The 26858-nt window shown below is 30.9% G+C and overlaps 1 protein-coding gene across 1 annotated transcript in view; it reads left to right on the top strand.

Annotated features, from left to right (window-relative positions):
- The window catches only part of SI (sucrase-isomaltase), a 101743-nt gene that overhangs the window by 58913 nt on the left and 15972 nt on the right, over window positions 1-26858 (top strand). The window contains exons 27-40 of the mRNA XM_015131688.3: window positions 704-858; window positions 2291-2459; window positions 3999-4095; window positions 4192-4304; window positions 4393-4518; window positions 5998-6126; window positions 6835-6945; window positions 8702-8764; window positions 12245-12361; window positions 13644-13731; window positions 14633-14771; window positions 22972-23105; window positions 24866-24900; window positions 24987-25103. Coding sequence (XP_014987174.3) covers window positions 704-858; window positions 2291-2459; window positions 3999-4095; window positions 4192-4304; window positions 4393-4518; window positions 5998-6126; window positions 6835-6945; window positions 8702-8764; window positions 12245-12361; window positions 13644-13731; window positions 14633-14771; window positions 22972-23105; window positions 24866-24900; window positions 24987-25103 — 1593 coding nt within the window. The remainder of the gene's footprint in view (window positions 1-703; window positions 859-2290; window positions 2460-3998; window positions 4096-4191; window positions 4305-4392; window positions 4519-5997; window positions 6127-6834; window positions 6946-8701; window positions 8765-12244; window positions 12362-13643; window positions 13732-14632; window positions 14772-22971; window positions 23106-24865; window positions 24901-24986; window positions 25104-26858) is intronic.

The raw sequence follows: 26858 nt of genomic DNA, 5'->3' as shown, positions 1-26858 counted from the left end.
ACAGAAGAAACTAAAATATCAAGATAATTACACTCATTAAAAATTCTAGGAACAAAATGCAATTTAAAGTACAGTGGAACATAAATGCTAATAATGTAGAAAAAGATGAAATCTCATAAGAAATGAAATGAATAACAATGAAAAATAAATGCTTTTAATTTAACATAAATTAGACATTTTGGTGAGAATATTAATCAGTAAACAAATTCTGGAAAGCAGTTTGTCAATAGTTATCAAAGACCCTAAAACGGTAAGTATACTCAGTCCCTAGAGGTATTTAAGAAATGTGCTGAAGAAATAAAAACACAAATAAACATAAATTAGCATTAGGGTTTATTGTATAATCATAGGTATGACAAAAAATATTGAAACAACTTCTGTTTTTAACCATGAAATAATTTTGGTATACCCATACTGTAGAATATTTAGCTCTAAAATTTCTGTTTTGATCTTATTGTATAGAAAACAAATCACAAAACAATTTTTAAAGGTTCAAAAATGCAGTACTCAGTTTGGTCCCATTATAAATGTGTATATGAAATTCTATATTGATATGGTTATATGGACCATGAATGTAGAGTTAGAAATTATATGGAGAAAAATTCTAAATATTCTTATTTGAGCCATTATTTAAATTATTTCATGACATGTACATGCTATGTCAGCAATCAGAGTAAACTTTTTTACTACTTATCTGCAATAGATTTACGATCCCCAAAATAAGAGATATGAAGTTCCAGTACCATTAAACATTCCAAACGCCCCAATAAGTACTTATGAAAACAGACTTTATGATGTTGAAATCAAGGAAAATCCTTTTGGCATCCAGATTCGACGCAGAAGCAGTGGAAGAGTTATGTAAGTGATTCCATGATTTGATATAAAGGATATTTTAATTTCAGCTTAGGATGGGAAAAGTAAAATGATTAACAACCTTCACTGTCCTAGAGTAGCATCACACAAAAAAATTTAAGTTGTGTTAAATAACTTCGCCCATTTTAATATTTCTAGCTAAACATAGTCCATGGGACTATTTTAAAGGATTGACCCACAATTTTATCTACAGTTTAGAGGTGTTCAATTTCACTATTAGTATCAGATTCATTCTTCTAATCAAGTTGAGAACCAAAACCAAAACCTCTTTTAAAAAGCATGATGAGTGTTGGCAAAAATAAGTATTTGGAAACAAATGAAGTAAATATTTATTAAAACTGTTGAAATAGTTTATTGGTGCTTGAATCTGATAGAATTAATAATTTATCTGCCATGTATTAGTGAAAATAAGTTACAACACATAAGTCTAGATATATTTTTATATTACAATGAATAAATTTAATTTTAAAATTATGGTCTTTATTCAAAATATCTAGAAACTATAATATATTGAAATCTACTTTTATGTAATTTAAGTTTGCCATGCCATTCCTTAGATGATGTTATCAGGATGTTTTCTGGTATTGTCAGGATATGTACAAATAATGACTAAAACTATATCTGGATCATTAATTTTGTTGTTATGACAATATTTTTGTTCAAAAACATGTGAAGTTAAGTCATTTTATAAAAATATCTTGGTACAAGGGCATTATTCATTGTCATTTGGCAAGCATTATTCTCAATTAGTTTTCCAAAATAATAAATATAAAAAGTTAAAATATGCCCAGATTACTTGTAATACTTACGTTTCCTCTCCTTGCCAATGTTACTTTCCATCCTCCTTTATGTTCTTGCAAATGAGTTGAATAATATGTTTCTTGAAACACATTACTTCATACACAACTATTTTTATGAACATAAAATAAAGGAAGAAAAACACAATTGGGAGTAGTAATTGGCAAGAGTTCAACATTTAAATATCCATTAAACTTAAAATTCATTATAATATTGATTTATTTTTATTCTACATGTAGAAAAAAGTGTATTGTGATTAACTCAAGGGAGCAAGAAAATTGAGAACTTTTAATTTCTAGGTCACACATTACTGAGTCATTGATGATTTCATATTAATTTTATTTTTAAAAGGAATACTTGTCTAAAGAAGGACATGTACAATCATATTATTTATGATTCCCCTATAAGTGTACGAAACATATTTTACATATTCCTTAACTTAGCTAAAAGAAAAAATGTATTAGAATAGTTATCTATTTCCATTTGGTACCTGGGTATAATTAGGAATATAGAAAAAATATTGATTTTTTGATAATTTAAGAAAGAATTACCATTATCATTTGTGATACTATTTTGCATATATTTTGACAGACATAGCTTTATTTTCTTTTGTTTTCAGTTGGGATTCTTCGCTGCCTGGATTTGCTTTTAATGATCAGTTCATTCAAATATCGACTCGCCTGCCATCAGAATACATATATGGTTTTGGGGAAGTGGAACATACAGCATTTAAGCGAGATCTGAACTGGCATACTTGGGGAATGTTCACAAGAGACCAACCCCCTGGTGTAGGTACCAACATGTGACCACTCCATGAGGCAACTAAGACCATGAGTAGAATCCAAGCGACTTCTTTATAGGCCTGTGCTTTAGGATTGAAGTAATGACAAAGGCATTAGTTAGCAATCTCCAGAGCAGCTATAGCAATTTTCTGAGAAACAAACCCAAAAAGTCACCAGAAATTACAGGTGGAAGCAGAGGAGTGGATGGATAACAATTTGCTTGACTACTGTGAGAAGCCAGGCTTTGACTCAATACCTTAACTGTTTCAAATGCATAGAAAGGATATGCTGATTCTGTATTCCCAGTCAAGTTTACCTTTACTCCAGTATAGAAAATATCTGCCTAACAGTTTCCTTGATTGTTTTTTACTTCTCAGATACTGATTTGATCTTTTTTCCCTTTATAAACCACAGTTGCAGTTGTGTAATTTTATGTGGCCAAACTGCAAATTACATCTTTACAATGTATTTTTATGTACTCATGACACTTTTTCCAAAGATTTGTCTTGTTAATACAACACATTTTATGAATATTTAATGTACTGTACAACAAATAATATTATCTATAATATTCCAAACATAAAAATATATTTTAACAAAAATTATTCTATTTGTGTTTTTCACATGTGATGTGTACTTAAAAGGATATACTCAGTAGCATACTATAAGTTTGCATCCTATTGTAAGCATTTTTTATTGTTAGGTGCTCAAAGAGCTTGCATTTATAACATAATACTCCAAAGTTAGGTTATTGAAGGCTGTTTTCTATTAACACTAACTTGAAAGAATACGTTTTACCAAAACTGATTTCTTAAAATCCCTTCAGCATTTGTACAGATATTATTAGATTAATATACTTTTGATTATTGATATCTAAAATTACTTTCACTAGTAATTTTGTATATTACTGAAAATAAATTACTACAAAATCACTTTCAATGGTAATTTTATATATTATATTAAGAATCAAAAGTATATAATCTAATAATATCTGACTATGATTACAGTATGAAACAATGAATTAAATATTTTATAAATATAAAAATGTAAATGTTCTATAAATATAAAATATATAAACAAGATATTTTCTGGACAGTTTAATTGTATTCATCACTTTTATCATTTCTAGGACATTTTACTATGGAAAAAATACCAGTTTATAGATAAGTTAAACATATAACCTTTGGAAAGAAACCAAACTACTCTAATGGCATAGTATTCTACATCAGATAATGTGGAAGCATTTGTGGTTGTTACATATTTGTATATTAATAGAAATTAATTTCTATTAATATACAAATATATAAAATACAAATAATATACAATATTATATAAAATATTTGTAAACTACTCTAAAGCAGGAAAAATTTAAACAATTATTTTCTAGGGAGACACATTTATTTTAACTGAAGCATGGTTTAAGGTTCGAGAAAAGAGGAATTTAAATACCACGGCTTGATTATATAATAAATTGTAAAATAACATTGATTAAATTCACATGCTATTGTTACTTAAAATATATTGTGCTTAATTTTTATATTTCAGTACAAACTTAATTCCTATGGATTTCATCCCTATTACATGGCTCTGGAAGAGGAGGGCAATGCTCACAGTGTTCTCTTACTCAACAGCAATGCAATGGGTAAAAATGTCATTTGTTGAATATCTCTTATTTTATGTGACTTTTTTATAAACTAATATATGTAGATAAAAATGGAATCTTATTTTGGATTTCCAGATGTTACATTCCAGCCAACTCCTGCTCTAACTTACCGCACAGTTGGAGGAATCTTGGATTTTTATATGTTTTTGGGCCCAACTCCAGAAGTTTCAACAAAGCAATACCATGAAGTATGGTTGCATATTTCTTTAAACAAAATTAAAAATGTTTATAGCATCAAGTAATTCTCTTAGTTCACACGTGAATTTTTTTTTAAAGGTAATTGGCCATCCAGTCATGCCACCTTATTGGGCTTTGGGATTCCAATTATGTCGTTATGGATATGCAAATACTTCAGAGATTCGGGAATTATATGACGCTATGGTCGCTGCGAACATCCCCTATGTATGTATATTAATTTTAAAACAATGTTAAATATGTAATATGTAAAAGTAGAATGAAATAATTAAACATGTATACTTTAAAATTAATTTAAGCATTATACTTTAAACTAATTAGACATGCTTTGTTTTTTTACTAGCACCTTATGTATTGGGTATGAGATTTATATACAGTGTCTTTGTCAGACAGATACAACAGAGGAAGAAATACCATTCCTTTTACCTTTCCCTCTCTAATTATATCATGCTGTGTTGTGCTAAACAAGTCACTGTGCACTTGCTTTCCTCTCACAAACTCTGGGTTGCACAGGCAGTCACTATGTTCTCTTCATGTTAAGAGTTCACAGAAATGTGTATTGTCAACAATATAAGAATCTGTATCATCAACCGGAGAACAAGTTGGATGTGGAAATACTTTTTTTTTGCCCTGGAATAGATAATAGTTGTAATATATAATACAGATTCACTCAATATTCAGGAAGCTAAATATTCCAAAGTATCCACAAATGATCAATCTCTAAATCTCCTCATTATTTAGCAAAATTAAGGAACCTTGGGTTGCTGCTGGTAATACCTAAACATTAAAATATAGAAGACTTGATATATAAGAGTTTATTCTAAGAACAATCAGAAAAACCTCATTATAAGATATTGGTATTTATAGTAGGGTCCAATATAGGGTTCCTGAATAACTAGCATGGGAAATTAATTATGTATGTTGACCATATAGAACCATGCAAGTGGAAATTTATTATTTAAAAGGAGGTATACATTATTGACCATACTTTCTATGATACCTCGAAGAAGAAATTGAGATAATGTCAAATAATATAAAATAATTAACAAATTTTGTATTTAGGCTTAAATTGAATATTCCATGATATAATGCAAATATTTGTTGGTTTAAACATACTTGCAATTACCTATCTTACAGCAATTCTTGTTTATATAAGCAGGGCTATTATCCTAAAAATGACTTTGATGGATATTACAAGAATCAAATCATAGTAATTGATGTAATTGGTAATACTCCTTTTGCCAATATTAGAATTATTTGAAATTATCCAACATTTGCTTTATAGTTCCCAGAAACAGCAACACTTCTTTCTGTATATACTCTACAAAATTCCTATTTGTCATGTAACCTAATTTCATACCATCATAAATACTATTGCCCAGTGTCTGTTTCCTTTGAAAATTACATAATATATATCAATTTAGAACAGTTTTTACCTCTAAATCAAAATTACTAAATGAACTGTCAACAAAACAGAACATTTATAGAAAGTTGTTCTTAGAATACTTCATATCTTTACATGCTACTTTTATTCCTTGAACAGTAAACCACTTAATTCTTTTTAAGATCTAGTGAGGAGGAACTCAAACTTTCATTTTGCTGTTACTTTTATAGGTATAATAAAATATGATACATTTACTATTTTGTATTTTTTGCCATACTGTGATGATTTTTTGTGTATTTCAGGATGTTCAGTACACAGACATTGATTACATGGAAAGGCAGCTAGACTTTACAATTGGTGAAGCATTCCAGGACCTTCCTCAGTTTGTTGACAAAATAAGAGGAGAAGGAATGAGATACATTATTATCCTGGTCAGTACTTGGAGTTTATCTGGGTCTTATTTCTTGTTTCTATTAATTCTCCTAAAATGAGGAGGAGGAAGGTGTTTCAAAAATAGAAAGTATATAACTTTGGATAATACTCCCAAATCTAAAACTCTTTTCCTTTAGCACTTCATTTTATTTGCATGGGTTGTGATCAGCTACCTTTTTATTTCGGTATATCCCTAGAGGTTTAAATCCAAAACTGAGTTAAAGGCAAGCTGTTTTCTAGTTATCATCCAAGCTACAAATAGGTCTCTATTTATGGGAGTTATCAAAATGTCATGGTAGAGTTTCTATTTTTATATAATTATTAAGTCATTCTCTGGTATTGCTTCTGATGTTTTTTGTATTTAAAAATTTGCCTTCAGATTGGTGATTCAGTGAGGATAATTTTTTATCACTAACATAGGAAGTAAGGTAGGTAGCCAGATAGCTCACCATAGAAATAAAAACAAAAACCTCTACTAATCTTGCTTGAAATGATAGCTAATGCATTTCTGACAGTCCTTAGAATTTCCTTCTAAGAAATTTGGAGGGCAATCTAGCTAGAACACTGATGTTTATATCATTTGTCATTTCATGTGAGAGCACATTATTATGATAATGTAGTAATGAAAACTTATGCTTCATAACCACTGTCCATGTAGTTATGCTTTTTTTCATGTGTACTTTGTTTATATTTCATTTTAATTTTAGGATCCAGCAATTTCAGGAAATGAAACAAGGACTTACCCTGCATTTGAAAGAGGACAGCAGAATGATGTCTTTGTCAAATGGCCAAACACCAATGATATTTGTTGGGCAAAGGTACTAAATCGATATCTTGAAATGGAATAAAAATTATATTTCAATGAAAGTTTCCATTTAATTAGTAAAAGTTAAAAACGTTCATGAGAGCTATACAGAAATGTAATGATTTAATAACTAATAAAATAATGTGTAGTCTTTGCTTCATTCCAAATTATTAGACACAAAGAAAGAATTCATATAAATCACATGTCCAAATATGATTTGTTTAATTTTTAAGATGTATTTTATTATATTTCTTGGTACCACTTGTAATTTATTATAAAACTACCATTAGTAAGATGGCTACTCATTATTCTGTACTGCAAGATATTTAAATGTTCACTTCTCTTAAAAACATATTGTTAATAGTAGCAACAACATGTTTTGACAGCTATACTTATAGTTAAAACTTAGATCATGAAGTATAATTCACTGTATTTTATATAAGCAATTATATTCAGACCTGATATATTAATATATTACAAAAATATTTTGATTTGACTTTTATATAAAGCAATCAAGAAAAAATCTCATAGTAATAACTAGAATGAACAACAATGATAAAATCCTCAAAAAATCTATGATGAGAGACACAGTTAAATGAAATGTGAGAGGCTTTTTGAATCTTGGACTGATATTAAGACATTAGTGATTAAATCTGTGAAATGCAAACATGTTCAGTAAATGTTTGTTGTACTGTATCAACATTAATTTCCTGGTTTTGATAAGTTCACTATTGTTATATTACATGTTAACATTAGAGAAAGCTGAGTGAAGAGTATAGACAGGGCTGGGCACAGTGGCACATGCATGTAATGCTTGCAGTTTGAGTGGCTGAGGTAGGAGGATCTCTTGAGCCCAGGAGTTCGAGATCAGCCTGGGCAACACAGGGAGACCTTGTCTCTACAAAATAATTAAAAATTAGCTAGGCATAGTGGTGCATGCCTGTAGCCCCAGCTACTTGAGAGGCATATTAGTCCAGAAGGTTTTTTTTTAAACTCCCTACTTTCTCCTCATTCTGTATTTCTACACATTTTGTCAGATTTCTACCCTTTCTCCCCTTCCTTTAGAGCACTATTCTCTGTCAGTAGCTAATCTCTTGTAAATAATTTCTTTTTGATGGATTATTTATATTTTTATATAGGACTTTCTAACTTCTACAATATAGGTTCAAATTTCCAGAGCTTTTGGCAAACTGAATTTGAGCTCTGTTTTGTGTGTTTCTGATTGGAGGAGAAGGAAGAAAAAATGTTGGTAGGCAATGAGGTCAGGCTGAGAATAGTGGTGGGATGAAGGGAGAGGAGGATTTAGTACTAATTCTGAAAGTCAATGGGATGTTTGACTCAGCATGACATTATTCAATCAGATCTTTTCTTCCTTTCAAACAAAAAAAACCTGCTTTTAGTTTTTAACCCTGGAGTAATTCTAGATGTAGTTCAAATATACTATATTAAATTAAATTTAGCATATATTTTTCATATTCTTTTTTGACCAGAACATTTTGGTTATATGTATTATTTTCAAAATCACTAACTACCATAAAGGTTGACATTTCTATTTTGTATTTGCCATATTAAAGAGTAGACTAACATGGAAAATGGGAATAGTTTGCAAATGATATGTATGCCAATAATAATGATATTTGAAGGGATTACAGATCTGAAGACTTTGAGTTAATAATATGCCTCTAATACTCCATTACACTTCATTTACATAGGAATCTTATCATGCTGACTATGTTTTGATCTGCTTTTCCATGTCTTGTCTCTTGTAGGTTTGGCCAGATTTGCCCAATATAACAATAGATAAAACTCTAACTGAAGATGAAGCTGTTAATGTAAGTTTTACTTTGGTTAACTATATAATAAAAAGAAATTCAAAACTTAGACTTCATTATTTTAATCATTAACTCAATTTGAATTCTTTTCTTTAAAAATAGATGGCCATTTTAAGTTATCTATATCAGACCATATTTAGATCAAATTTACCTAATTTTCCTCAATAACAAAGTATAAGTCAGCCTATTAAGCAATTTTATATTTTGCTTTATTTAATCCAAGCATTCCTTCTTTTATTTTAAAAATTATGCCCTGGCATGGTGACTCATGCCTATAATCCCAGCACTTTGGGAGGCCAAGGCAGGTGGATCATGAGATCAGGAGTTTGAGACCATCCTGGCTAACATGGTGAAACCCCATCTCTACTAAAAATACAAAAAAAAAAAAAAAAAAAAAATTAACCAGTTGTGGTGGCAGGAGCCTGTAGTCTCAGCTACTTGGGAGACTGAGGCAGGAAAATGGTGTTAACCTGGGAGGTGGAGCTTGCAGTGGGCCTAGATCACGCCACTATACTCCAGCCTGGGCAACCAAAAAAAAAAAAAAAAAAGAAAGAAAAAGAAAAAAAAAGTTATTACAGTAATAACACTCAACATGAGACCTACCATCTTAATAAATGTTTATGCATATAATAAATCATTGTAAAATATGGGGGCAATGTTGTGCTGCAGATCTCTAGAATTTATTTACCTTGCATAATTGAGATTTTATGCCTGTTTCTTAGCAAGCCCTTATTTCCCTCCACTTACAGTCCTGGGCAACTACCATTCTACCCTATGTTTTATGAGTTTAACTGTTTTAGATACTTCATGTAAGTTGAGTCATACAACATTTGTCTTTCTGTTACTGGTTTATTTTACTCAGTATAATATCCTAAACATTCATTCTTGAAAGCAAAAGGAATAACTAAGATACTAAATGCAAATGATAACCAAAAGGGAACAGGAGTGGCTATAGTTATATCAGAGAAAATAAATTTTAAGTCAATGACTGTCACAAAAGACAAAAGAGGTCATTATAGAATGACAAAAGGGTCAATTCATTAGGAAGATACAATGATTATAAATACATGCACCCAACATTAAAACACTTAAATATTTAAAGCAAACATTAACAGAACTGAAATGAGAAATAGCAATGTAATAATGTTTGAAGACTTTGTTACCACACTTTCAATAATAAATAGAACAACCAGAGAGCAAATCAACAATGAAACAGCAGTCTTTAACAACATTGTAGGCAAAATGGACTTAACAGACATACATAGAACTTTCCACTCAAAAGCAGCCATATATACATTCTTCTCAAGTGCCCATAGAACATTTTCTAAGAGCGATCACAGGTTAAGTCATAAGCCTTAAAAATTGTAAGAAGATAGAAAACATACCATTTATCTTTTCCAGTCACAATGAAATTAAACTAGAAATCAGAAAAAGAGAGGAAATAAGTTAATTCACAAATACGTGGAAATTAAACAACACACTTTTGAACATCCAGTGGAACAAAGAAAAGATCAAAAGAGAATTAGAAAATTTCTTCAGACAAACAAAAATAAAAATACAACATAGCAAAAATATTTCTGGGATGCAGCAAAAGCAGTACTAAGAGGGCAATGTATGACAAGAAACACCCACATTAAAAATAATAAAAATCTCTAATAAATAACCTAGCATTACCTCTCAATGAAGTAGAAAAAGAATAAACTTAAAGTTAGCAGAGGGAAGAGAATAAGGATTAGAGGAGTAAAAATTAAAAGAAAAATACAAAATGAATAGAAAAATGTCAACAAAACTAAGAGCTGGTGATCCTTCTTTTAGCCAGATGAATTTATAATCATTAAATTATACAAGTTTAGGTACGTGTAAAAAATTTGGGAGCTTAAAACTTACCCCAAATTACTTCTAAAACAGAGTCAAATAATTGAACCTACTAAACTTTGTCATTGAGGAAAAAGTGTTATTTCAACTTGGGTTCTGCCAACTATTCTTGAGTAATATTGTGTACCACTAGAGAGAAAAGCATCAATTTTTATATAGGTATTAGAGGACAGTGTCAATTTATGTAGAATGGCTTATGCAGAATCTTTTCGGATTCTCTTCCACAAAAGGTATCAAGAGTGTTGGATTACATGTACCTGACTGATTTTCTGGATATAATCAATGCTTTTATTTAAGGGATAGAAGCAGCCACCTAATAGAATAAGTTAAACTAAAAAAAAAAAAAATGAATTATGTAAAGAGCAGAAAAGTGAAAATTAATAAACAAGATCTGGCGCTACCATTTGTTGTTAATTATCATAAGGGAGATTCTTGCATAGAAAATATTCAATATAATCCCACCAAGCCTTCTGCCCTTAAGAGTAAAATGTAATTAATGGGTAAGATGATAAAAGTAAGTCCCTTTCTACTCTTAAAAATATTCATCAGAGGCCAGGCACAGTGGCTCATGCCTGTAATCCCAGCACTTTGGGAGGCCGAGGCGTGTGGATCACCTGAGGTCAGGAGTTTGAGACCAGCCTGACCAAGATGGTGAAACCCCGTCTTTACTAAAAATACGAAAAATTAGACAGGTGTGGTCGGGGGCATCTGTAATCCCAGCTACTCTGGAGGCTGAGGCAGAATAATCGCTTGAGCGTGGGAGACAGAGGTTGCAGTGAGCTGAGGTCATGCCATTGCACTCTAGCCTGGGCAACAAGAGCAAAACTCAACCTAAAAAAAAAAAAAAATCCATCATACATATTTTGTAAATCTCTATATTCCCCACTCTGTGCATTTTCTTTATGTCCTCCGATATCCTGTTCATGGAGAAGACTGTTAAGGCAATTACAACAGAATCTTAACATGTGCCAAAAAAGCATCCAGGTTGTCATGTCATGTTTTTGAGACATATCCAATTAACTTAGCTGCAGGTCAATCTTTTGCTAAGGCACGGTTACTCTGACACTGGAACTTATATGTTTCAACTGGCAAGTAGGGAATATTCTTAGTAGAGACTGGAATAAAACACCTCTTCTCTGCTGGGATGAAAAGGATTAGAAGTGAAAGATGAAAAAGAAGCAGTTGATTAGGGTGGTGAGATGGTTCTGGGAAGTGAGGAAGCTGTATAAAAACAGGCTTTACTATGGCCCTTTGCTCTTTCATTGTGCTCCATAAAGGTAAACCTGAAGTATGGGCTCTACAGTAATAGTGAAAAAAAATCTTCCCCATTACTCTAGGAAGCACTAAAAAGATGTTTTGTGGGTTCTGAACTGTTCCTTTATAATTCACATAGGATCCCAAGACGGCTCTATTCTCTCCACTGACGTCCCTCTTTATTAAAGTGATGAGGAAGAAACCACATACATTTATGTAATTAAGGTTGATGTCAATTGCCTTCATTATCAGTCATACATGACTTGTGAATCTGCCAGATACATTTAGATTTATATGTATATAATCTCTCTTAAGACTTTCCAAATGTGAGTCTAAATTTTGGTTTTACAGGCTTCCAGAGCTCATGTAGCTTTTCCAGATTTCTTCAGGACTTCCACAGCAGAGTGGTGGGCCAGAGAAATTGTGGACTTTTACAATGAAAAGATGAAGTTTGATGGTTTGTGGATTGTAAGTAAACTTTGAACAATCTACGTTTTAAGTTATTTGTTGTACAGTGATTATGCAAAATTCATACTTGGCTCAAATAATGTCAATAAAATATTTTATTTGAAAACTAGTCCATTTTTTCCCCCATAGAATTTTCTTATGCAAAGGACTGCTACAGTTTTAAAAATTAAATTTATGTGTATGGATGCTATTTCCTGGACTTTTTCAATTTGCAAAATTCAAAAAGCAAAATACCCTCTTATTATATATATTAATAAATACTTGTAAACATTTATTTTACTTTTACCTAATATAGGAATAAGTCTGAGGCTTAAATAACCATTAGTCCTTTGTATAAGAAATAAAAATTTCTTAAATTTGGTAACATTGTCTTTTAAAGTTTCTTTTTTGATGTAACCTTAAAATGTTAGTAGTAAAATTTTTATTAACATATTTTTGAGATAGCAAAAAATAACTTACTTTGCTACAAGTAAGTGCTTAATACAGAAAATGTGATGTAATATATTTCTGTTTCTGGAGCTGAAATTTTTTAATTTGTTGATTTTTCCAGGGTAAAGCGTTAATTTACTTATTTTTGAAATTGAAGAAAGCTTTATACAGCTGTCACCATGTGGAAATTTTGTGGCTATAAGATCTTATAAAGCATATATTTTGTTAAAAAATTCATGGAACATCTATGTTTATTACATGTATCAATTGGTATACTAAAAGGGATTCATTCTCTTAAGTATATTCCTGAGAATGACATCTGGATCCAGAGAAAATTATCTGTTTTCAGGTGGAGGCAATCCATTTTAAATGGTAGCTTACTTATTTATTTAGATCATGATTCTTTTATATATGACTACTGAGATTCTGAGATATGTGCTCAATGGTGATACTTCTTGAAATTATCTGCATTTGTAAACTATTAATATATCTTATAGTTTTAGCAGTAAAAGCAATTGGTATCAGGCTCAGGGCAGGAGTGGAGGGGAAGGAGATGATAAGGCACATACTATTATAAAGCTAGGTCTTAAAAATGTGAAAATAAACCTTTTTATAGGTATAATGAATAATACAGAGAAAATAGAACATTTTATTTTTCAAAAGGAAACTGAAAAAAGCGAACGAGATAAACTAATATAATTGAGATGTTTTATAATTTTGTTTGTTTGGGATAGTGAGTATATGTAACATTGTTCAAATATGCCAACCTACTTACTTTTTGAACTAGCTCTTTTCAGAATATATGTTGTAAATTTATTTTTTGTTTACCTTTCTCTGTCGTCTTTTTTTTAAGGATATGAATGAGCCATCAAGTTTTGTAAATGGAACAACTATTAATCAATGCAGAAATGACAAACTAAATTATCCACCTTATTTCCCAGGTACAATATTGTTGGTCTGCCTTTGATATTATCACGTTATTATTATTTAATAGGTATATAATATAAACATATATATATATATGTTAGATATATATAGAATGTAGGGATTAGGATTTACACACCCAATTTTCACTACCCACCCACACACTGGACCACACCTTAACCCATTACCAATATTGTTTAACACTATTTTGAGAAAAAAAAAATCTACAAATATATGTTATCTACTCAAGCACAATTCTAAATTTGTTTGAATTTGTTATTTTGGTTGGCTTAATAATTGTCCCAAATTCAAAAATGTTAAATACTCTTTAAGATAAACAAATGAAATTATTTTGAAAGGATTTTTTTAAGTGTTTCTTTACTAAGGATAAGGGAAAGAATACTAACACTTCTCTGTTTACCTTTGACATAGAAGGAAATGAAGATTAATGTGATGTTTCATATTCATCATCATTCTCTTATGCAGGCAGAAAACGTCGTAAACTATTAGCATATAAAGTGATGGCAAAACTCTGGAAAAAAATCTTAAACCGAGAAAAAGTGAATCGAAAGGCAGTGTTATAACGTTTGCCTAGCCATTAAATTCTGGGCTTTATGATACCAAGTGAATTTTTAATAAGACTCTAATCAGTGTTTTCCATCTAAATGCACTAGAAAGAGTAGACATTGAGGAGTGTACTTATTTTCCAGGTTTTTATTAATTCATGTAATTCAGTTACAATTTCAGACCATTTAAGTTTATAATTAACTCATACAAAGTATACACATGGTTAAAATATAAATAGCTATTATAAAACACTGATTAATATCTTTGCCAAAGAATACATAATTATGAGTTACACGTTTCATTGTAGGGAACTGTATAGCACATTAATATTTTTTCACTGATTCTTTCCAGAACTCACAAAAAGAACCGATGGATTACATTTCAGAACAATGTGCATGGAAACTGAGCAGATTCTTAGTGATGGAACATCAGTTTTGCATTACGATGTTCACAATCTCTATGGATGGTCACAAATGAAACCTACTTATGAGTAAGCAATGTTCTGAATTATCCCCTCGGACTCTTCTATTCTTTGGATCGTATATTTAATACTATCATTTTAACCATCCCAACAATCTTCTCTTGTATCCCTTTACTTTCCAATTGTTCTCTGTAGCTTCTTCCTTCATAGAATTTAGAAAAATTGTGTTTCTTTCTATCTAATTTATCTAAATATCTTTATTGTTATTATTCTAATTTTTATACTATCCCAAAATAAATCCTAGACCATTTGTCTTTTGTTCCTCATTATGTACCCATTATAGTGTCTGGCAAATTGTAGGTGCTCAATAAATAATACTAATAATGTTAGTAAATGAGTTAATAACATATAATTTGATGTCATTAACACATAAAGCACCAAACGTTTGCCTAAATTTGTTATTTGAATTCATTATCAGGCCAGGCACAGTGTCTCACGCCTGTAATCCCAGCACTTTGGGAGGCCGAGGCGGGCAGATCACTTGAGACTAGGAGTTCAAGACCAGCCTGGCCAACATGGTGAAACTCCATCTCTGCTAAAAATGCAAAAAATTAGCCAGGAGTGGTGGTGCGGAGCTGTGGTCCCAGTTACTCGGGAGGCTGAGGCACAAGAATCGCTTGAACCTGGGCAGCATATTTTGCAGTGAGCCGAGATTGTGCCATTGCACTCCAGCATGGCAACAGAGCAAGACTCTGTTTCAAAATAAAAATAAAAACACAAAATAAATAAATTTATTATTAGTAAATAAGAGCATTTTTAATGACCTTGAACTTCTGAAATATTAATGATCATACTAATTATCTGCATTTTTAACAAACATTTATGTAAGGCCAATGATGATGGAATACAGACCATTCACTGAAAATCAATTCTTTATCAGCACTTTCCAACACAAGTTTTGCAACGATTGAAATTTTCTGGCCAGGCACAGTAGCTTATGCTTGTAATCCCAACACTTTGGTGGGCTGAGACAGGAGGATCACTTGGGCCTAGGAAGCTGAGGCTGCAGTGAGCTGTGCTCCTACCACTGCATTCCAGCCTGGGCAACAAAACAAGAACCTGGCTGAAAAAATAAATAAATACATAGAAATCTTCTATAATCCTGGGTGCCAATGTGGTACTCACCAGCCATACATGGCCATTGAACAATGTGTCTAGTATGACTCAGGAATAGAATTTAAAATTTATTTAATTTTAATTAATATAAAATAATTACATATGAAATAATAATTAGTGGCTACCATATTGGACACCACAGTTGTAGATCCCTGGCTTTTAACTACACATTATAATCACTTGGAGATTTTCTTCTTAAGTTTTAGATTTTTTTTAAAGTGTCACGTGCACATAGTAGGTGTGCATATATATTGGGTAAGTGATATACTTTGATACAAACATGCAACACACAATAATCACGTCATGGAAAACAGAAGTATTTATCCCCTCAAGCATTTATCCTTTGTGTTACAAACAATCCCATTAAACTTTTAGTTTTTTTTTTAAGTATACAATTAAACTATTATTGACTATCATCCTGTTGTGCTATCAAATACTATATATTATTCATTCTTTCTAACTATATATACATATCTGTATATATAGTACCCATTAACCATCCCTGCTGTATTAGTCTATTATCCCTCTTCCATAAAGATACTACCTGAGACTGGGTAATTTAAAGATGTTTATTTAAAAACTGGGCAATTTAAAGAGGTTGAATTGACTCACAGTTCTGCATGGCTGGAGAGTCTTCAGGAAACGTACAATCATGGCAGAATGTGAAGGGGAAGCAAGGTGCATCTTACATGACTTTAGGAGACAGAGATAGTGACAGGAGAACTGCCATACTTTAAAAGCGTCAGCTCCCATGAGAACTCACTCACTATTACAAGAACAGCATAGGGGAAACCACCCCCATGATGCAATCACCTCCCACCAGGTTCCCTTGGCAGATGGGGATTGCAATCCCTGATGAGATTTGGTGGAATCACAAAGCCAAACCATAACACTTGCTTTCCCCTCACCCCCACACACCCCTCGTAGCTTCTGGTAACCATCCTTCTACTGTCTATATACATGATTTCAGTGTTGTGTGTTTTTAAAATTTTTGCACCCACAGTAAGTGAGAACAGGTGAAGTTTGTCTCTCTGTGTCTGACTTAATTCATTTAACATTTAATGACTTCCAGTTTCATACATGTCATTGCCAGTGACACAATTTTATTCTTTTTTATAGCTGCATTACTCCATTGTATATATGTACCGTATTTACTTTATCTAATCATCTGTTGATGGACACTAAAGTTGCTTCCGAACTTGACTATTGTGAACAGTGCTGTAATAAACATAGGACGGCAGATATCATTTTGATATATCTTTCTTTTGGATGCATATTCCGCAGCAGGACTGCTGGATTATATAGTAGCTGTATTTTTAGTTCTTTGGGAAACTTCAAACTGCTCTTCACAATGGTCGTATGAATTTACATTCTCACCAACAGTGAAAGAGCTTTTCCTTTTCTCCACAGCTTCCACAGCATTTGTTACTGGCTGTCTTTTGGATAAAAGCCGTTTTAACTAGGGTGAGATGATATCTCATTGTAGTTGTGATTTGCATTTCTCTGATGATCAATGATGTTGAGCACCTTTTCATATGCCTGTTTTCCATTTGTATATCTTCTTTAGAGAAATGCCTATTCAAATATTTTGCCCATTTTTAAATCAGAATATTAATAGTTTTTCCTATAGAGTTGTTTGAGCTCCTTATATATTCTGGTCATTAATCCCTTGTCAAATGAGTATTTTGCAAATATTTTCTCCCATTCTGTGGTTTATCTTTTCACTTTGTTGACTGTTTCATTAAGTCTTTATTTTTAATCTGTTCAGTCACTCTGTGTCTTTTGATTGGAGCGTTTAGTCCATTTATATTCAATTTCATTACTGATAAGTGAGGACATAACTCCGATCATTTGTTATTTGTTTTCTGGTTGTTTAATTGTCTTCTCATTCCTCTTTCATTTCTTCCTATTTCCTTTTTCTCTAGTGTTATTTGATTTCTTGTTTTTTTTATGTTTTGCATATCTGTTGTATTTTTTTCACTTGCAATTACCAGAAGGCTTGTGATTTTTAAATAAATTATTATTTAATTGTTCTCTTTCATAACCTAAGCATCTGAATATTTAAAATTTTTCCAGGCAGTTCTAATGAGCACACAGGGTTGAAAACTTCTGTTCTAACAAATAACTGAAGTTGATAAAAGAATAAAAAGCATTTTGAAGTAAAGAGTATGGATAACATTTCTCGCTTAGTAAAACCTACTTATCTTATTTCCAGCAATTAACTCTTAATCAACTCAGAATAGATGAATGTATTACCAAAAATTCACTTGTTCACCAAATCCAAAAATAAAACACTAAGTTATTTTAAGAGTGAACAAACTGGCATTTAACAATGCCTTTTTATTGGGGCAAATATTACTTTTGATTAGTCCTTCTGGAACACAATATTGGGGCATAATTATCGACAGCTAAATTTACTTTAACTAAAACTGTAGACATTAAAAAGAACAAAATATTTAAAATTGATGATCTCATTGGCAAAAATTATGTGTTTTGAGTTGAAACTACGTAGCTTAACAAAAATTGAAAAAAAATAATTCCTCTCCACAGAAGACAGGAAATAAGTATACTTCTGAAGCACATTACAGAGTCAAACATGGTTCCTGACACATTGTGGATGCTTAGTAAATTTAAATAAATTCATCATTATCCTGTTATAATCACAGGTATCAAAGTTGTTTTGATAAGTTCAAGGTAGATACAGGTAAATTTCCAAATTGTCCATATGCAGAGATATTTAAAACATATGTAAGGTCCCTTTCTACTTTTAAGTAAAATTATGAGGAGGAAGTCAGCACAATCTTCCATAGAATATCCTTGAAAATGAAATCAACATACATATACTTATTAGTGCTAATTTTGCTCTTGTTCATAAAATTTTTCAGTGCAAGTTTCAACCACATTACTTAAATTGAGCAGATTAATTGGATTAAGTATTAAGTAGCCTAATTTATACAGTCTTAAATTTTTCATGTTTCAGATACTTTCTTAATATTTTAATTTTTTCAGTTACAAAAAAGTGTTGAACTCAGAAAATTTTAGAGACTAATTATTAATCACATGTATAAAGACCTTGACAAATGTAAAAGAATACTATAAATAAGGTACATGTTACATGTAAACAAATTATAAAGAGTAAAGTCTTTCTGTTTATCATTGAGGAAAACTGAACAAATTATAAACACACTTTTTTTTCTCAAGTTATACAGACCACAGCATTTTGGTTTTTAGTGACATATTTTCTGTCTTACAAACTGCCACATATTTGACATTTAGTTATTTCTTGACATACTGTGCTCTTTCACTTAACATGAAACAAACAAGAAACCCAACAAAAGAAGAGATTGCATGGATTCAGAAATGGGATTTAATCAGCTTGAGAAATTGCAAATAGTTTTACAGAAAGAATCATGGACACCAATGGCAAATAGAAAAAACTTCATATAGAAATCCCACACCAAAAGTTTTGAGTCTTCAGTTGCTCTTGTCTCTTGTAATTTAAAATTCAATGTTGTACTGAAATAAAGCCTATTCTTCAAATGTAGAAAGAAATACATTTAAAAATCTACTTTAAATTATGGGTTTAAATTTCAGACAAATATTCAAGGATTATGTAACTACACATATATTTTCATTTTTACCAATAGCTTTAAAGATGTTAGGGATTAGTACACACTATTCATTAGAGGGGACTTGGAAAATTAAATGTCTTTGACTCTCTCTGAATGCTTAGGTTGTGTTTAAATATATAATTTTTAAATAAGTGCCCAAGAGTTTTATAATCATAGAATGGAATGGAAAAAGTCAATAGTTATAAATTATTTTTGCAGATATTCCTATAAATGGGGATAATTTGCAACTTGGAAAATTACATTGCTTTGCTATATTTAATGTAACTTTCTAGAAAAAATAAGAGTGTCTTTTTGAAGTGGGGGAATTGTAAACTATAGGAAGTGGTCTCTTGTATTTTTTTTTTAATAAAAACTAGTCTATGAAAAACAAACACAGTATACCTCACCTCTTCACTAACGTAGAAGTTACTTTAGTTATAGCTGTAACTTTCTATTAATCAGCTGTACATCTCCAGACCAGATAGTAAATGCATGTCTTCTAGACATTAGATTCTGAATGATATAGATGAATGGAACATTGATACAGTTTGTATATCAAAATGTAAAATTTGAGATATGAATCTATAAAACTCTTTCCATTATATAGTCTTTCACATTGTCTTCTTACTAAAGGAAATTTCAAATTTCATTAATTTATTATACACTAAAACACGACGAAAATATTTTAAACTACAAAATACTTGTTATCCAATTTCAAAGTTAAAACAGATATTACATTTTCTGATCTAATGGTGACTATTTGAAATGTGAATTGGGAAAATATATATTTCTAATAAATACTAAATACATAATACTAAATATATTGCCTTCAAAAATAATTCAATAATATATCCTTGATTTTTCAAACAGTTGTTTTCATAAAATTGAGGATAACAATTCTGTAATAATTTCGTTTCTCTACTATACACCAGTCTATATTCTAAAATAATTTAACACCATCCAGTCATGAGATAGAAGTGTTTGGAAAATGTTTATAAATTGATTTCATCAGTAATTAAAGATAATAGTCAAGTTAATTAATTTAACATTTTCTTTTAGAAACTATGACTAAAATAAAGATACTCATTTATTGTTGGAAGCTTAAAATATGTTTAAAATTTTTAAATTTAATATTCTCTTCACATATTTCATTTTTGTAATATACATGTAGAGTTTCTAAATTGTTTTACTTCTATAAAAAACTGTTTTATAATAATCAAAGATATATTCTAATTTTTAAAATATATTTCAAGAAAATGCTCATGTAGGCAATAATAAACACACAACAAAAATATCTCTTTCCTATAAGCTGAACTCTCCAATGTCAAGTGGTAACAAAGAACAAGCTCTCTGGCTTAAAGGTGTTTCTCAAGAATAACTTAAACTAAGTTAATTGTGACTGAGCAATTTGTAAAATTGAAACAATGTTGGAAATAATTATAATATATTTACCATGTTTGAAATTTATATCTTTAGTGGTGCCAAATAAATATTCTGTGTGAGGGTTTACAGAGGAGGTTCCTCTTATATAAGAGGTTAGAATACCCTTAAGAGAAAATTATTATGAAAATACTTCATTTATTTTATAGTTTTAATTTACAATTAACAATAGTAAATATGGAGCACATTGTGATGTTTTCACACATTTTACAGTGTGAAATGATCAAATAAGACTAATTAGCTTATTTATCTTCTCAGATATTTATCATTTATTTGTAGTGAGAAAATTAAAAATTCTTTCAGCTATTCTGAAATATACAATATATTATGGTCACTTTGCTAAATTTATTTTTCCTATCTAACTATAACTTTGTACCCATTGTGTGAAACTACTTTATGTAGTATCCTTATCAATCAGAAACCTGAGAAAGCATATATTCAGCTGTTAATTTAAAGCATCAGTAAATAATTTTTGCAAGTGTAAGGTATATAATAGAGAAAAAAAAGAAATTCTTCAGAAACGTAATTTTCTTGCGTATGAACACATTAAGAATTTGTGACAACCCTGTCCTTGTAAATAATTTTTATATTAAACAAAATTTTGTTTGCAAACTAAACTCCAAAAATACATTTTCATATAAATTTATAGAATTATCACCAATTATTACTCTTCATATTATATATTTATTTCTTATTAAATTTCACAAAATGCATGTAGTGTATATTTAAAAGATTAATATTCCTAAATGGCACTTTTATATTTGTTATGAAAAAATAAAGCAGTGAAGATCATTTTCTTTTTTTGGTCTTCTAAAAGAGTGACAATTTAGAAGTAGAAAGTTTTAAGTTGACTAACATAATATTGCCTTTATTAGCAAACGATGGTTTTAATATATTATGTCTGTTTAATACATGTTTAGTTTCCTGTACTTTTGACTTGAGACATTTGTTAATTCCAAAATTTCTTGAGCTTACATGCCAAGAATTGTATTAGATATAAGGGCTGCAAGGAAGACTAAAGTATCGTGCTTGATTTTAGGAATCTCACGGTGTCATGGAAGGGGCTTTATATATATACAAACACTGGGATCCAGCAGTAACAAGGAAATGATTCAATGCTGTTGATAATGTGTTAGTGCCCAGTAAAGTCTGCCTGATTATGTCTTTGTGGTATCTTCTTCTAAGATAGTTCTGTAGCTCTAATTCATGTTCAAATTATTTGAGTAATATAAAAATAAAATTTTTATTTCCAACTAGTATTAGAGTAAAATGTTATTAATACTCTTATAATGTAATCTCAGTGTTCAGTCAGAGAGAAAGACAGAGGGGAAAAAAGGGAGATAGAGGAAAATAGATGCAGATGATATAAAATAATTATTGCTTTTTTTCTAAAACTAGAACATATTTTAACATGCATGTCATGAAATTAATTTTCCAAAGACTGAGAAGGGAAATAAATCATATGATTTCATTTACACAACCCATTCTGTTGAGAAGATCTTACTTCCAATAGATTCTACACTTGAAATAGATCAATTATTTTTAGTTTTAAGACCCAAGAATACTTTGTTCTCATCAAATTAACCCTTTAAAGCAAAGAGTATGATAGTAGGCATTCTCTGCACAGTAATATGTACATTATGTGTTGATATGTTACAGTTGAGAAGGATTGGAGCAACGAATAATTAGAGCATAGGCCTTTATTAAAAATACATTAAAGTAAAATAAAACCTTGATGTGATGAATTTGTTGATTTCATTCAATTAATAGTTGATTTAACTTGTATTCATTGAAGAAATATATAAAGGCCTCTTAATACCTGCATGTCACTCTGGTAAATGTTGGAAGGGAAAAAGATGTCCTTTATGCTTCTGAGGATTTTATAGTTTAATGAGAGAAGACAAACTTATCAACAGCCAGTTGTAATAAGAGACAATATAAGCACCACCAATCACTATTTTTTTTACAAAGTAGTCATAAGTAGATATATTTGGAGAAAATATCTCGTGTAAAAACTCAAAAATACTTCTCCACTATATTAGTGCATTGCAGAGGACAACGGGAAAAAGAGGGATTGTAATTTCTCGTTCCACATATCCTACTGGTGGACGATGGGGAGGACATTGGCTTGGAGACAACTATGCACGATGGGACAACATGGACAAATCAATCATTGGTAAGTGAAAGTCACCATCTTTATTATTATTTTGTGTTTTCTATTAGATATTCACCTTTGCTGATGCTAGGTCATAAAATTTGTAAGTCCTCAGAATTTTGTTCTTCACATCATACTTTATGGCATAGAGCATCAGAAAAAGACAGTGGGCCAGGAAGCTGGATGAGGGTGCTGTGCAGAAACTAATGATCTCCAACTAGTTTATTTTGAGGAAATACTGTCATTGTTTTTGGCCTCAGATTCCTTGCTGAAAAGGGCAGGAGCTGGCAAAGATAACATCTACAGTCAATAAAGAAAAATGACTAGAAATTCTAGATTTCATGGCTATTACTGAAAAGTAAAAAAATAACAGATGCTGTCAAGGTTGTTGAGAAAAGCTGACACATATACTGTTGGTGGTATTGTGAATTAATTAAACCATTGTGAAAAGCGGTGTGACGATTCCTCAAAGAGCTAAAAGCAGAATGACCATTCAACCCAAAAATCCCATTAGTGGTTATATACCCAGAGGAATAGAAATTATCCTATCACAAAGACATGCACAGGAAGGTTCATTACAATACTATTCACAAAAGACATTCTTCATCAAAGACATGGAATTCACCAATTCACTATTCACCAAAGACATAGAATCAGCCTAAATGCCCATGAATGGTAGACTGAATAAAGAAAATGTGGTACCTATACACCATGGAATACTATACAGCCATAAAAAACGAGATCATGGCCTTTGCAGGGACCTGGATGGAGCTGGAGGCCATTATCTTAAGCAAACTAACACAGGAACAGAAAACAAAATACCACGTTCTCACTTATAACTGGGAACTAAACACTGTGTACACATGGACACAAAGAAGGGAACAACAGACACCAGGGCCTATATGAAGTTGGAGTGTGAGAGGAGGGTGAGGATTGAGTAACAGTCTGTCAAGTACTATGCTTAGTATCTGGGTGACAAAATAATCGGTACACAAAACCCCTGTGACAAGCAAGTTACTAAATAATACACTTGCAAATGTACTTCTGAAACTAAAATTTAAAGGATTCTAGATTCTAGGGAATATAAATCACTGATAGATGCTAAAAAATGAAACATTTCGAAGCAAATTTGAAAAGAAATTTGTGACAATAATTGAATAAGTGCTAAATAAGACATTATCATTTTAATAGGGAAATAGATACTTTTGTGCTCTATGTTTAGTCTTAAAATTTGTTCACTGTTGATAAATAAATTCAAGGAAAACAATTAATTCTTAGAAATATTCCTTTAAAATAAGAACTCAGAAATCATATTCATTCTATTTTATAGAATTGATTACTCCTTAGAGGATTTTGTTTAATAAGGATGATTCAATTTGTTTCAAATGATAGTCTGAAATAAATTTAACCTATAGTTCAATAAGACCTATAGTTAAATGACTGCAGAAATAGCATCTTTATTTTCAAAAATGAAACTGTGGACACCACTTCCTTCTCACAGTATAATGTGTTCATAATGTATTTGTTCTCTGAATATGTCGCCTGGCAAGTGTCAAGGAAGCTTACAGTATCTCATTTTTGTAAATATCACTAATGCTACAAAGTCAAAATGTATTAGCATTATGAGAAGCATTATGAGATAATTACATTCATAATCTGAAAAATGTTTCATGTTTGGATGTTGATACTAAAAAGAGAACATCTTCATAAGCAGAAATAAAAACCAATATTAAAATACATGAAATAATAACTTTCTAAGATATATTTTCTAACTTTTGTAGGTATGATGGAATTTAGTCTCTTTGGAATATCATATGTAAGTAGTTTTATTCCTTTTATCTTCATAAATTATAAATATTCATAAACTATTCAAATTTAACTAAATATAGCAATGTATTTTAGACTGGAGCAGACATCTGTGGTTTCTTCAACAACTCAGATTATCATCTCTGTACCCGCTGGATGCAACTTGGAGCATTTTATCCATACTCAAGGAATCACAACATTGCAAATACTAGGGTATGTAATTACTACATTTACTTTCAATATTTTCTTACTTGGGCTACTCTTCATTATACTTTAGTGTACATGGCCTATTTAGCTGGCATATTTATTGATGTTATATATAATTTTGGAGTAGTGAGGAAATTCTCTGGAGGAACTTTTTTTGAGTAACTGGAGAGCAACAGACACCAGGGCCTATATGAAGTTGGAGTGTGAGTAACAATCCTCACCCTCCTCTAAAAATTATGGAAAATTATGAACAGTTAGAGCCAATATCTAAATAAGCACTAAATTTCATGATGCTGATTTTCAGTGAAGAAATGCAGATAAATGATAAATTAGCAAAATGCCCATGATGGAAAGGTTAAAGACAGAGCTGGGCTTTAAAAGATGTGTTCTGACTATAGTAAATAAATGGCAGAGCTCATGATATGCTGTGAAATCCATATGGCCCCCCTACTGGAAAGGTGGGTAGAAATACAGTAGGATTTATTTTAGAAAATGCTGAAATACAAGGATTGTAGGCAGAATGGAACCACATTTTGAAAGAATTTGAAAGTTGGACAATAGAGACATAACTTGATGACACAGTAATATCTCAACAGGAAAATCTGCTGTCAATAATGCAATTTAGAAAGCTGTAATACTGGGAAAGTAGAGCATGAATCAATGAAAGCTTGGACAGAGATGCTTTATTGAGAGTATACCATTTCATATTTACCAAGTCCTTGCTCCAATGATTTATATATTCTAAAAAGGGATATAAATAATAGACCATTATATATGTAATAGGTCAGATACAAATAAATGTCTATAAGGGAAAAATATATTAAGCTAAAGTGATGGAGTTTTACAGAGATTCTGCTTTAGGAAAAGTGCTCAGAAACATATTAAATGAAGAAATACTAGAGCAGAGATGGGTGTGGGGAACAATAACCAATATAAATATATGGAGAATTCCACATGGAAGGAACAAAGTAAAATACCCAAAGATTGTAATGTGGTTGGAGTGTTTGAGGAAAATTCAAATGCAGAAGGAGGAAATGACTGAGGAAGTATTTCTAAATAAAAATCTAGAGGACAGAAACCTCTACTTAAGTTTAACTATGAGTTGGTACAAATGAACTGTTGAAATGCATTACTCGAATTGTATGGTTTATAATTAGATGCTTGTGTATCAACATGTTAAAACTAAAATTATATCAATGAGGTCAATAAGCAACAGATAATGATTTTTGCCTTTTTTCTTCTTCTTTTACTTTGGAAATATCAGTAATAAGATCACATATAGTTTAATAGTTCTTGGATCATTTTTACTTTCAAGGTTTTCTGTATTCTAATACTGCATATAACAGCTATGACAGTAAATTTTCATTCAAACTTTCTTGCTCCTGAAAATACAGAAAAATTGGAATCATCATCGATATGACACAACTATAAAGGGCCCCAGTCATGCTGATGTCAATGAAAAACATTTAAATGTTACCTCGAGCTTTGTGGTAGCCTTGTTTATTCCCCTGGTGCAAATCAAAATATAAAATAGTAATAACTTTTCTTGCCTATTATTTTTAAACTAATATGTGCAAGAATTTTTTTGTAGACTTTCAACATTCCACTCTAAATCTTAGACTAAAAATTTTAGTCTTTTGAGCTGGAGTGTGCATTCCAGAGAATACTCAGGCATGTTCTTTCCTTTCATTTAAATTTATGCCTTCTCTTCTATCAATTTAGTACCACAATCTGTTCATTTCTCCTGAGGACCCACAATGT

Source organism: Macaca mulatta, chromosome 2, assembly GCF_049350105.2.
Source record: "Macaca mulatta isolate MMU2019108-1 chromosome 2, T2T-MMU8v2.0, whole genome shotgun sequence".
In the NCBI taxonomy this organism is placed as follows: Eukaryota; Metazoa; Chordata; class Mammalia; order Primates; family Cercopithecidae; genus Macaca; species Macaca mulatta.
This window is presented reverse-complemented; position numbering and strand designations above follow the sequence as displayed.